The sequence below is a fragment of the Myotis lucifugus genome, unplaced genomic scaffold, assembly GCF_000147115.1.
Source record: "Myotis lucifugus unplaced genomic scaffold, Myoluc2.0 scaffold_3, whole genome shotgun sequence".
NCBI classification, from domain to species: domain Eukaryota; kingdom Metazoa; phylum Chordata; class Mammalia; order Chiroptera; family Vespertilionidae; genus Myotis; species Myotis lucifugus.
Genome location: NW_005871051.1, coordinates 24042578 through 24056070, shown reverse-complemented (window position 1 = coordinate 24056070; position 13493 = coordinate 24042578). Strand labels below are relative to the sequence as shown.

General features: G+C 47.5%; 1 protein-coding gene across 1 annotated transcript in view; it reads left to right on the top strand.

Moving 5' to 3' along the window:
- COL4A4 (collagen type IV alpha 4 chain) overlaps positions 1–6097 on the top strand; it is a 94371-nt gene extending 88274 nt beyond the window's left edge. The window contains exons 43-46 of the mRNA XM_023759461.1: positions 814–930; positions 2959–3147; positions 4627–4913; positions 5286–6097. Coding sequence (XP_023615229.1) covers positions 814–930; positions 2959–3147; positions 4627–4913; positions 5286–5549 — 857 coding nt within the window. The 3' untranslated portion in view covers positions 5550–6097. The remainder of the gene's footprint in view (positions 1–813; positions 931–2958; positions 3148–4626; positions 4914–5285) is intronic.
- The last annotated feature ends 7396 nt before the right edge of the window (positions 6098–13493 follow it).

The following is a 13493-nucleotide window of genomic DNA, read 5'->3' as shown; positions in this document are numbered from 1 at the left end:
CTGCTACTCTGAGCAAAGGGCATTGTGGCAATGAACTGATGTCTTGGCCCAAAGTAAGCAAACACTGAAAGAACCCTTCGAGTACCAATGTGACTGTGCCTGGTCCCCCAGCGAACACCCGCCAAGGAGTGCACCTGAGCTCTGTGCCTTGTCATGAAGCAGGTGGCTGAGGTACAGCCTCTGGACTCGGCCAACCTGGGCCCCTTTCCCGTCCACGTGTGACCGGCTCTGCAGCAGGTCTGAGCCTCAGTCTCCCTACTGGTAGTCCGGCACATGAGAGTACCTGGGCGCATGGCTGCTGTCAAGGCTGAATGAGATCATCCACCTAACAGGATTGTTGTGGTACTTAGCACTTTATAAACACTCAAAAAAGCCTATGCAAAAAAATCGCTGTTCTTATCTGGCTCCAAATTTAACTTGACCTCTAACTGAATCCTATTAAATTTATTCATTCCTTCATCCTGGCTTTTAAAAAAATCAGTATTAGGATAATATTTAATGGGAAAACCCATACATGTTTAATGTAAAAAAATAAAAGGTCAGATATATAAGAATATGAAGAACATGTGAAAACCTCTCAACACGCCCTGGTCTGGCTTCAGATCCTGCCTCTGCCCCTTATTGGCTCTTTGGCCTTGATTAGCAAGTTGATTGGCCTCTCAGAGCCTCAGTCACCCCAGTGCCAAGTGGAGACAGTAGTCACTGGAGAGTGAAATGAGCTGCGCAGTTCAGGTGGAACAGGTGTACGCACAGCGAGTGCTGCGGCCAGCAGGTGTCACACGGCCTCACACTGCCATCGTGGACTTTGTTCAGGGTGCAAAGGAGAGCCCGGGCTGGACGGCAGGAGGGGCGAGGATGGCATCCCAGGGCCTCCTGGGCCTCCGGGACACAGAGGTGACATGGGAGAAGCCGGCTGCCCTGGAGCACCAGGTAAAGAGTTTCAGTTTCTTGTCTTTCTTCTGACAAGCAGATCTGAGAACTGGGTATGGGATCCCCAGCTTTCCAAGCTGATCTGTGAAAAGCATTGGCCTTAGACATCAACTCACCAGGTGTCAGGGAGATGGAAACAGCAAGAACAAACCAGGCGGTATCCCCACGTTCTGACTCTCACCCACCCTACAAAGGAGTCAAGGCCCTGTCTCCAGTCCAATCTTTTCCCAAAGCACTGCACCTTATCACAAGAGGCTCAGCCATCTCAGAGGCCCCATGTGCCAAGGCAAGCCTGGCATCTGCCGTGTGACCACCTTTGAGAGGCTGTGCTGAGGATCCTGGGATGATGGAGGGTTCTCACCCTCGATTCACCTGACCTCTGGTTTTCTGAGTTCACTTCATCTAAGTGTACAGCCATCGGTAAATGTATACAGCATGCACGGCTCCTTCCTAAGGAAAACGTTTGGGAGTGGGCATTGTGTGAGGGGAGAGAGAAGACTCTTCAGGACAGAAATGTGAAATATAAGGCACCAGGATAAATGTTAGGCTCCAGGGACCTAAAGACCGCAGGGGTGAGGAGGGCTGGGTGGGCTCTGCAACCAGGAGCCCTGCCTGAAGCCGCAGCTCAGCCTGGGCCTGTGGTTGCCATGTGAACATGCAGCCCCCTGTCCCCTACACTCTGCTTTTCAAGCCCAAGACCTCACCTTGGAAACCCTGATGGGTCAAACAAAACTCGGGAGCAGGCCTGATCCAGTCCGAAAACTCTGGTGTGCAGTGCAAATGGCTCGGAGAGACTGGGGGTCTTCCAGAAACAAGTTAAAACAAAAGCCTTTTGGTTGTAAAGTCAAACTTCCCCTTTTGCTCTTGGCAATTAGAAATCACCATAGGCTTCTTCAGTCGGTCAGTCCCTGAGGGATGCCAGAGGGGACAGGCTCTGCTCGCATGCTGCAGGCCTCATTATTTCCCACCTGCCACTGAGAATTTTGGAACTAGGCCTTCCTCCCATGTCCCCCCTTATAAAAGATCAGAAGTCCAACATGTGGCTCCCAAGCCTTTGTCCTTCTTAGAATGGGCCTGACACTATGCCAGAACCATGAGACAGGTTCTGGAAGTTGGGAAAGACCAACTTTCCCCCGCCCAAATATAAGCAAAAGTATATTTAGAAAGTCACAGCATGAGAGCAGTGAGGAAGTGAGCCAGCTGGGCTGCATGGGTGCAGGAAACAAGTTAAAGAGGCAAAAGAAGGGCCCTTGGAGCTTAAGAGAAAGCAAAGAGGAACACATGCCTAAAGGGAGAATGTGCAGGTCCCTCTAGAGCAGTGGTTCTCAACCTTCTGGCCCTTTAAATACAGTTCCTCATGTTGTGACCCACCCATTAAATTATTTTCATTGCTAATTCATAACTGTAATGTTGCTACTGTTCTGAAATCGTAATGTAAATATCTGATATGCAGGATGGTCTTAGGCGACCCCTGTGAAAAGGGTCGTTTGACCGCCAAAGGGGTCGCGACCCACAGGTTGAGAACCGCTGAGAGAGAGAAAGAGAGAGAGAGAGAGAGAGAGAGAGAGAGAGAGAGAGAGAGAGCAGGCCAGGGAGACCAACTTTGAGAACCACCTTTTTGGCCGGGCAGGTGCCCTGTCCAGGCTGGAACAGCTGGAAGATCACACATTACCCTGTTCTAGTTCTTTCTCAGCGCCATCACTTTCTAACATATTTCACACTTTACCTCTTTATATTGCGTATTGTTCGTCATTTCTCCAGGTAGAAGCGCTAGGAGGGCAGGGGGTTTTGTCTGTTTTGTTTTTATGCTAACACAGCGCAATGCCTGGAGGTTGGTTGGAGTACACGCTTGCTGAGTGAGCGGTGTGTACAGATGGCAGGGGTGTGAGGGAGCACTCCTGCAGTGGGCCCTGCTGTGCTCCTCTCTCTGGCCTGAGTGCTTAGCGATGCACCGAACAGAGGTGCTCAGAAATGTTTGTGAAACTGACCCCCCTAAATGGCCTTCATTTTTTTCCTTTATTCCTCCAGGCCCTCCTGGGCCCATTGGGGATCCTGGGCCCAAAGGGGTCGGCCTTGGATACCTCAGTGGCTTCCTCCTGGTTCTCCACAGTCAGACGGATGGAGAGCCCACCTGCCCCATGGGCATGCCCAGGCTTTGGACGGGCTATAGTCTGCTCTACGTGGAAGGACAGGAGAGAGCACACAATCAGGACCTCGGTACGTACAGAGCACTGGATGCCCAAGTGCATTGCCTAAAAGTAAAACTGTTGGGTTAATTTTATGAATTCAAAAACATCAAGTGATTACTCATCTTCTTTGGGATTTTTTTCTCTATTTATACTACCATGTTAATTCTCAGTGAAGGCTATTAAATCTGTGATCCTGTGACGTGCCAAAGGGATCATTCCAGCTATCGTTATTATTATTATCTGGCTGGTTATTAGTTTTTAAAAACTTATGGTTAGTAAGTGAGTTGTAACTCTGATATAAAAGGGGATTTTTCACTTCCCCGTGTAAATTATTTGAATGTAAATGGTGTATTGGCAGCATCCCGATGCTTACATGGTGCGGCGTTCACCAGCACCAACTCCCCGCCCACTCCCACTGAGTTGAGGCATCCTTGGTACTTCTTGTCAGTTTCAATAGCATATTTGTGAGACTGACTTCAAGCCAAGAGTGTAGGCACCCGGGTGCTGGCAAACACTGTCATTCCCAGATAATGAAGGTTGGGGTGGGCGGGCAGAGGAGGGAGATGCCTGCAGGGATGGGTGACAGGGGTGGGGTGAGTTTTGTCACTGCTTTCACTGGGCCTGACCCCTCACTGGGCTATTATGGTCAAAGGGTGCAGGCCTGGAGGTGGCAGCTACTGACATGTCCCTCTCCACCTCTCCCTGGGGTTCAGCCATGGCCTTTCCCATCAGAGGGGCCAGGGGAGAGGAAGTACGTTCATATCTGACCATGTTTGCTTCTCTTCTCTCCTTTTTGCCGCCAGTCTTTCTTGCCTGGCCTCGCCAGCAATCTCACTTCTCTGTCCTGGTCGAGCCAGAGCGCACATCACAAAGCTCTGCAGAGCTATTGGGGGAAAATCCAAGCCCCTTAACCAGACAGACACAGCCCACACGCTGTCTGGTTGACGTCTGGTTGAGAAAGACACACACACAGACCTCCTCTCCCACCTCTCCGCCCTGAACGTCTGAGATCCCCAAGCTCCATGCTCCCTCAGTACCTTGACCCTGTTTACTCTGCATCTTCTTTGAATAGTCTTCACCATCTCCAAACCTTCGTCTTTCAGGTCCTAGCTTCAATCTGGTTAGCCTTCCCTAAGTCCTGGCCACAGTTCTTATCCATAGGGCTGGTCACGCTGCATTTTCATGGCCTGTGTGTTCCTCCAGCCTCCCACCAGGCCAGGCCAGGAGCCTGGGGAAGAGAGGGGCGCTTGTGGCTCTTCCTCCCGCACCTGGCTGCGCGCTCGGCTCAGGAGTGATGCGTGGCTGTGGGAATGAGGACTGGCCCACGGGACCAGGGAGGTGGCAGAAATGGTCAGGCCCATAGCCACTTTCGCCAGCACAGAAGTAGACTTTGTCCGGGGCCTCCGTGTGCCCAGACCATATGTCTATACACGGCACATGCAGGAGGGTCGCTGGGCACGCCGGGACAGGTGGCTCAGATGCCAAGCTGTCTCTTCTCTTTCCCAAGGTCTGGCGGGGTCTTGCCTCCCGGTGTTTAGCACACTGCCCTTTGCCTACTGCAACATCCACCAAGTGTGCCACTACGCCCGGAGAAACGACAGGTCCTACTGGCTGGCCAGTGCCGCGCCCCTGCCCATGACGCCGCTGTCGGAGGAGGACATCCGCCCCTACATCAGCCGCTGTGCCGTGTGCGAGGCCCCGGCTCAGGCGGTGGCGCTGCACAGCCAGGACCAGTCCGTGCCCCCGTGCCCGCGGGCCTGGCGGAGCCTCTGGATCGGGTACTCCTTCCTCATGGTGAGTCCCCGCACCCCGCGGTCTCTTCACAGCCTCTGCTATCTCCTCTGCACAGTAATTCTGTGAACTCCGGGCACATGGGCAGCAGCAGGACATGCGGTCACTTTTCCTCACTGTCAATTAGGTTGTTTTTTTAATTCTACTTGGGTAGCGTTTAGAAGCTGGAGATGATTCAGGCATCGGTGAGAGTGGTTGAATTTTGTGTGCACCCAACTCATCTCCACTGCCCTTCCCCTCAGCAGAGCTAGTCTGGTCTTCGTGGAACCATTTCAGGAAAAATGAGAAAGTCAGGCCCAGATCTCGGCATGTCCCCGACTGGGTCTGGGGTTGTCTGCGTGTGTCTGAGCCCTAATTCTCTTGTTGTCCTGGCAGCACACAGGCGCTGGGGACCAAGGAGGAGGGCAGGCCCTCATGTCACCCGGCAGCTGCCTGGAAGATTTCCGAGCAGCTCCCTTCCTCGAATGCCAAGGCCGGCAGGGAACTTGCCACTTCTTTGCAAACAAGTACAGCTTCTGGCTGACGGCGGTCAAACCACACTTGCAATTTTCCGCAGCACCTTCGCCAGAAACCTTAAAGGAAAGCCAGGCCCAGCGCCAGAAAATCAGCAGGTGTCAGGTCTGCATGAAGGTTAGCTAGAGAACCCAGGACTCGCCCGCGTGCCACTGAGAGACACTCCCCAGGGGCTCAGTGGTCCCGGGCTGTGCTGAGATTTAATGGTGCTTATTTCCGACTCCTGTGATAGCGGTTCGTTCTGTTTGATTGTGTTTATTCCCACAGTACTGTATTTCTCTGTTCTGGACAGATTAAGCAAATGCTATGTGTATGGATATGGTTGGACCCACCAATCTAGATGAAACCCAGATCTCCTTATTTTATTGAGGAGGATAGAAGAGCTAGCTTTATCATTTTAAAAAAAATGCAGAGAAAGGCAAATAGATGATAAAGGCCAGATTACAAGCTACATTACTGAAAACTCCATTCATTGCTTAATAGCACCTCAAACAATTACTCTGGAATACAGGGGGGCTTTGGGATGGATTTTACAAGGAAAAAATACATAGGCCAACAAATGAAACTGGAAAGTAGAGATTTCCAACATTTCAAAATGATTTCCTCTGTAATCTATTTTTCCATGTACTTTAAATAATGGTAAAACCATGACCCAACGAGACTTAAACACAAAAAATCCACACAGCCAGCGTGAACAGCTCATTTCAAAGCACATTGAATTGCTGTGCCAGAAAGGACCACGCGGCTGTATTCCGGAGATGTGACATTAGCATAAACACACTGCAGATGAACGTAAAACATTATGTTCTCTGCTGCATCTGTCAGAGAATGGAGATGCCTACTCTGGCAACCCGTTTGAAAAGCAGCAATTATGGAAAAAATATATTCAATGAGGGATTAAGAGCCTAAAAGCTGTTAATGAATATTAAGACAGTGATTCACAAAAATTGACTTCCCATGGCAGCGAACTTCCAAACAGGCAGCTTTTCCCCAGTCGGGGTCCAGCTTGTCTTCGGTGCGTGCGTGCTAATGGGACGGGAGCCACCTGGGACTTCCTCAGGCAGCACGCGGCTCATACAAAGCATCGGGCTCAGGTCCCCAGCGGCCCCTGCAGAGCTGGGTCGCAGCCCACAGTGGACATTCCGCTCCCTACACATAATAGCATCTCACACGAGGAAGTGACAGAGCTATCATTACGCACTTCCAAGAAAATGAAGGGCCGACTTCATTAAACTTAGGTAAGAAGATTCATTTAAGTCACGGTCACCCCACCAGGAAGAAGAAAGAACAGTATTATCTTGAAATGCAACAAAGACAGCCTACAATTTGAATTTTATGTTCTTGTTATTCATTTTCATAGGAGCATCCTGGTTTCCCAATTTTAAAAACATTCTTATATGTTCTATCAGTATTATACCAAGGCAGCAGTTTGACATTTGGTATTAACATTTTCTACAAAAGTTTAGGAGTTACGTCCATTTATAAGGAGTCGTTTTCTGAATAGCAAAGGCTATGTTTTCTGTTTTGGCAGAATTTCAGTGGTCTAGTCACAAATATTAAAAGGCTTGTTGAAAAATATTTTTAGGAAACTTGCCTTTCTCATTTAAAAAAAAAGTCACTTTAAAGCAAATGAAAGACATTTCTCACGAGAGAGTGACACTCATTTTAGTGCTATTTCAATGCACTTAAAAATAATTGAGAGAAGGAAAACTCAATTAAAAGTTTGTTTATAAGAAATAGTTTCCTGGCCAAACATTGATTAGGAATGTGCCCTTATACGCAGAACACATTTCAAATGAGTCTTGTTATGAGGTGTCCCTGGATGATAATTTATTTTAAGAATACTTTCTGGTAAAAATAGAAAATATGTGCATTTTAAGATGAAACACTTTCTTGAGTTCTTTTGACCCATTCATTGATGTTCTTAAACTATGCTATGGTATAGTACATATTTTTAAGCACCTGAAATTTAAGCCAATTTCAACCTTATGTATACTTACAATTTTCTGTCTCCAAAAGCTTTATCATATTTTACCAAAACTCAAGCACTCTAAAAATGTGTCTTGTTCATTCATGAGCTTGGTCTGAGAACATTTTCTAAGAAGAGGTAAGGGTGAAAAAGGAAACTTCAGAAACATATTTAAAACACTTTAACTTCGGTAGTATCAACTTCAATAAGCTTGCCAAGTAAACTTTGTAAAAAACAGTTTGCTCCACAGTGAGCCTGGGATATTTTGAACAATTTGAGATTGTTCAAAATACTGGTTTCATACATAAGAGCCCTTTCTAAATGTAACAAAATGCTGCCTTCTGATTTTTAAAATATATATATTTATTGATTTCAGAGAGGGAGGGAGAGGGAGGGAGAGGGAGGGAGAGATAGAAACATCAATGATGAGAGAGAATCATTGAATGGCTGCCTCCTGCATGCTCCCAACCGGGGATCGAGCCCACAACCCAGGCATGTGCCCTTGACAAGAATTGAACCTGAAATCCTTCAGTCCGCAGGCCGACACTCTATCCACTGAGCAAAACTGGCTAGGGCTGCTTTCTGATTTTTGTGGAGGGGTGGGGAGGGAAGCACTTTAAATTATCTAGATGGAAAAATAACTTCTTGGAAGAGAAGACCCAGTTGTTTTAAGCCATTACTTTCTCCTCCTGGTCATATATCAATGTACTTTGAAATGTACTTTCTCTGTGAAAGATGGACAAAGGTCTCAGGCTATTCTAATCCATCACAGATGGTTATCAGTACCAAAACCTCCTTCCCAAGAACCCCTCTCCCGCTTTGCTGGTTGGACTGAGTCTAGGTTGCCCAATGGGAATTGCTCTGGGTCACTAGCTGGGGACTGCAGGTTTCCTTTGTGGTTTATGTCCAGGCTGCCAGTGGTGGCCCATTCCTGCTGCTCTCATATTCCAAAGGCCTGAGCTTCATCACCACCCCTTGTGGGTGCACCCTTCCTCTCCAGCCTCATTGTACCTGCCTAACAGCCTTGTCTTTCACCTACACTCTTGTGGTAGACAACCTCAACTGATGCCTCTGTGTGCCCACCCCAGTTGTCGTTTATCTAAGATGCAAATGTGATTGTTATTCTTTGGCTTAAAACTCCTTCCAAGACTGTCCTGCTATGGAGTGCAGTGACTTCCCACGGGGTGCAGGGGCCTGCAGGGGCTGTCTGGGTTGCCTCTGTGCTCACCAGAGAGATGGGTTCTGATCGCTGTGACTTTCTTTGCTCCTGCTCTTTCCACCAGCCCCAGAAGTTGGCCTGCCAGACAACTCCTTACCTATAAAGACTGAATGAGTTGAGAGTATGTGAATTTCCCCAGAGAGGCTAGGACCTGTCCACTCTCCCCTGTTCCCACATGGCTCCTGTAGGGTCTCATCACACTTCCTGCCTTCTCTTGCTAACATGGAGGGCAGGAGCAGGCTCCATTCATCTTTGCACGCCCAGTGTCTCCACAGAGCTGACACATTATTGACATAATTCTTTTTTCAATGACAACTCAACAAGCATCACCAGGCATTAGATGTTTCGCTCTTCATATGGGGTTCCTTTTTTTTAATGGGCAATGAAATATATTTTTAAATATTTTTTAATTGAATTCATTGGGGTGACATTGATTAATAAAATTATATAGGTTTCAGATGTACAAGTCTATCAATTGGCTTCCGGTGAATAATTGTAAGAAGAGATTGTGGGTGTGCACATATGTTGTGGGAGTAATTTTAACCATCACTCCCTCCTGAAGAATAGCTGCTTTCCCAAAAATTGAAATTTCAGAAGATTTGAGAGATTTGGCTGAGAGAAGACTCTTCATTGAAATGTCACGTGACTTGACTTGGGCTGAAATCTCTGTTACCTGGTGATGTGCGATCTTCCTGGCACAAGGTCGCCTCTAACAAACTTACACATGTTCTCGGTGCTTAGAAAATAGTCAATGGAATGGTGCATAAAACTGGATTTTATCAAAGATTTTATTTTGAGCCTCTGATTATAATAAAGCAAATCATTCTGTATGTTCCAGGAAAGTACATTAGATTTGTGTTTTTATTAGCTCAGCAGAGTAATTTGATAATTGTTAACTTTTATGGCTGCGGTATGGCTGCAAGAACAGTGGAAAAATGTGGACTTTAGAGTTGGTTGAACCCAGGTTTGAATCTGGTTGGGTCACTTTTTGCTATTACTTTGAGTGAGTTATACCAATTCCCTGAGCCCAATTTTCTCATTTATAACATGGGACATAACATATACTCTGGCATTGGAAATTAAGTTTGGTTATAAACCTAATACATAGCAGCCACGGTGCACTGATTATGGTCACATGTTCTATTTAAAGCAAACCATTTAATATGAAAAATATATTTTTATATATAATTATATTATGATTCTCACAGGCATACAAATTACTAATTAGAATTACTTAAACCTGGTCAATTTCTAATGTCTGGGAATGCTATTTTATTTCAATTCTAAAAGCCACCAGACCACACCAAAAAAGTCACGATTTCCTACAGGGACATTATCAGGAAGTTCTGCAGGGAACAAAACAATTGACATTAAAAATCAGTACTCTGCAATTGTCACTGTTATTATCTGCCAGAGACTCTGCATAATGCATTTTAAACCACCAAGGCTGGCTGCCACATCCACATGAGATGCTTGAATTTTATGGTGCTTAAATATTTAATGATTCATAGGAAAAATGTGAAACGGGTCCAATAAATTGCATCCTTTTCTCTAACCTATGGTTGTAAAGTTAAAGACTTTCGAAATGTACCATTTGCAAGATGCCTGGTCTGTTACTGACTATTCAGTCTTTGTTGTATTACAGGTTATAATTTCATTTATTATGTATAAAATTCTGTGATGACATCCCCAAACAACTGTGATGTATCTGGTGCATTTATTTTCTTTCAAGCCAACGTGAGTTCACTTTCTTTCCTACCTCGGGATGCCGCCTCCCTTGCAGCCGGCTCAGTGGGGCAAACAGGAGAGGACACAAGGCAGAAGTGGGAGCAGCCAATGGGAAGAGTATGGGCACCCTAAAACATGACCCCCTTTCCCCGGGGAACGGATGGGATTCCGGGCAGCAGGCAGCACTGTCCTGTGCACGGTGATGGGCTGGGGGATGGACGGGAAACCAGGCCTCGGGGTCAGGGGTCTACATCAACCTGCTGAGTTGCTTGGGCAGCGGGCTGGGGTGCAGACCCTGTGGGTTGAAGTTGTCCCATTAATTGAAGGAGAATGAGACCACCTGCTTCACAGGGTGGTTCTGAGGATTTAAAGTGAGAGATACAACTACAAAGAGATTAAGTGAAAGTGAGGTACGGTTACTGATAACCATGGTAACCAGAAGGTAGGGGTCAGGCAGGGATGACAGTCTCCCGCAGCAAAGCGCAGGGCAGGCGAGGTGCAGGCATTCAGTGACTGTGTCAAGGAGCCACTCTTGTCAATTAGAGGGGACCTTCAGTGGTCCTTGGGCCCCCTCTCACCTGGTGGAGATGTGAGGATATTTAACCTTTCTTGAGCTATGTGTTAGCAGGAACTAGGTGACAGGAACTGAATTAACCCTGCTGCTGTGCTCCTTCTCAACCTCTCCACTGTCCTATTTTGCGGGTAAGGAGACTGAGGTTTAGAGTGACTCCACTCTCCCCTGTTCCCACATGGCTCCTGTATGGTCTCATCACACTTCCGCTTAAACTTTAGACAGAGTAAGTGGCTTGCTTGTTCGAGGGGACACAATCAGGACCCCGTAGAATCTAAAGCCTGGTCTGTCACTGAAGATTGGGTCTTCACCTACACCATCGCCTCCCAAGGGCTTCCCCGTGTGTGGGTGGCTTAGAAAACAGAGGGCCCCTGGGGCTGTCACTCGGGGCCTGAACAGATGCTATTCCTGCAAGGCCCATCATGAGTCCTCAGACCCCCGCCCAGCTTGGCTCGGAGACAGTCTGAAGATGCACTTGGAGGGAAGGGGGCAGGGAACCCAAGAGGTCAGAGCGACCTGGGGGAGCCCAGAAGCCCTGTATTGCTGGGTCCAGTGCAAACCAATCAGGCCTCTGGAGCCCCCTGATGTCCAAGGTCAGCAAATCAGAACTACCCTGCGCTGGAGAAAGAAGTATCTGGAGGCCCTTACCTGGCGGCCCAGCCATTGCAGTACCAGCCGACCTAGACATTTTCATTGTCCCACTTCCCAGCAAGGCACTTCCTGTCCTAGGGGGTGGCTTGCCTCCTCTATGATTATATACTTTGGGCATAATTTTATCAGCCTAACACAAACTTCTCTACCAGTTATCACTTGGAATCCACGTGTCTGGAAAACTAGGGAAAGCTTTAAAAATCAAGAGTAAGAAGTTCCTCTGGTCGCAAAGCACTCAGTCTGCTCTACAACACACAGCGAAAGGTGGGTCCAACCTGCGACACTGTGTGTGGGTTGGATCCCCCATTTACTCTGCTCTGGCGAAGCAGGAGGAGTAACTATGGCGACTCCCACACCTGGTCCCTGGGGCCAGCCGTGCACAGCTGCTGGTCATAGCCGGGGATTGGAATCTTCTTTGTGGGAGGAACGTGTGCAGCCCCAGGTAAGCTGTTCTTTACACTTATTTCTTCTGTTGCGATCAGGTGCTCCTCTCTGCTCAGCACAACAGAAACAGGAGGCGCTGCCCTACTGTGTGCTGGTGGTCTTGGAGCCCTGAGTTCCCCTCTCTGAGCCTCCGTGACTATATTGAAACAAGGTTGTGTGTTTTTTTGTTTATTTGTCTTTATTGTTAAAAGTATTACATGTCCCCTTTCTCCCCCACATTGACCCTCTCTACCCGTACTCCCCCCCTTCACCGCACTATTATCTGTGCCCATGGGTTATGCATGTATGCATATAAGTTCTTCGGTTAATCTCTCCCCTCTTCCCTCTGTGATTCATCTACACATGGAATACTATGCAGCTGCAAAAAAGAAGGATCTCTTACCCTTTGAGACAGCCTGGAGGCACCTAAAGAGTATTATGCCAAATGAAATAAGCCAGTCAGAGAACGACAATTATCACCTGAAACAGGGCTATTTTTGATAGGACGATTATTACAACCCTAGCAGGTAAGTGGTGGGGTCGTCTTAAAATGCATTTATGCACCTGAAATCTGAGCAGGACTCTGGTGACTATAAACCACCTCAGACCAGTTTTCTTTGATTTTTCTCCTACATCCATGTTCTTGTTTCTTTCCCCCCTGTGGTGAGAACACTTGAGGTGTACCCTTTTAGCAAATTTCAGTCTACAATACAGCATTAACTAGAGCAGTGGTTCTCAACCTTGGCTGCACATTAGAATCACCTGGGTATCTTTTTAAAATCCTGATTTCTGGGCCTCATCCTCTGAGATTCCCGGGTGATTCTAATGTGCAGCCAAGGTTGAGAACCACTGAACTAGAGTCTCTGTGCTGTACATTGGATGCCAGGCAGAATTCATTCATCTTCTCACTGGAAGTTTGTACTCTTTGACCAACGTCTCCCCATTTCCCCGCACCCCCTGGCAACCACCACATTCTGCTTCTAGGAGTTCGACTTGTTTTTAGATTCCATACATCTGAGAGAGATCATCCGGGATTTGTCTGTCTGACTTATTTCACTCAGCGTAAGGTCCTCTGCTTCCATCCATGTTGCTGTAAACAGCAGGATTTCCTGTCTCATGGACTCTCCGTAAGATTCCATGGTATCGCTACAGCCTAGCTTCTCGATCCACTCGTGCACACGTGGGACCTTGGCAATGGGCCTGGGCAGGAGTCTGAATCCCCAGCCACTCCTGGGTGCTGCTGGCCGCTGCCCCGGGCCCACACTCCGAGAAGCAGCGAGTTTGGCCTTGGAGCTGTTCTTGACTAGAGATTCGGAGGCCTTGCTCAGTTGTTTTAATAATGATCTTCGGCTAAGGCTGTGCAAGCTCATTTTAATTGTTGGGGGAGAGAATCTTATCAAGAGGCAGCTTCTCGAGATTAAAGTTAGGCAAAAACTTTTAAGGACCTCAAGTAAATTCCAAGAATCTATGGTGTCACATACTTTTTGGTTGTTTGATTTGTTTTTAGCA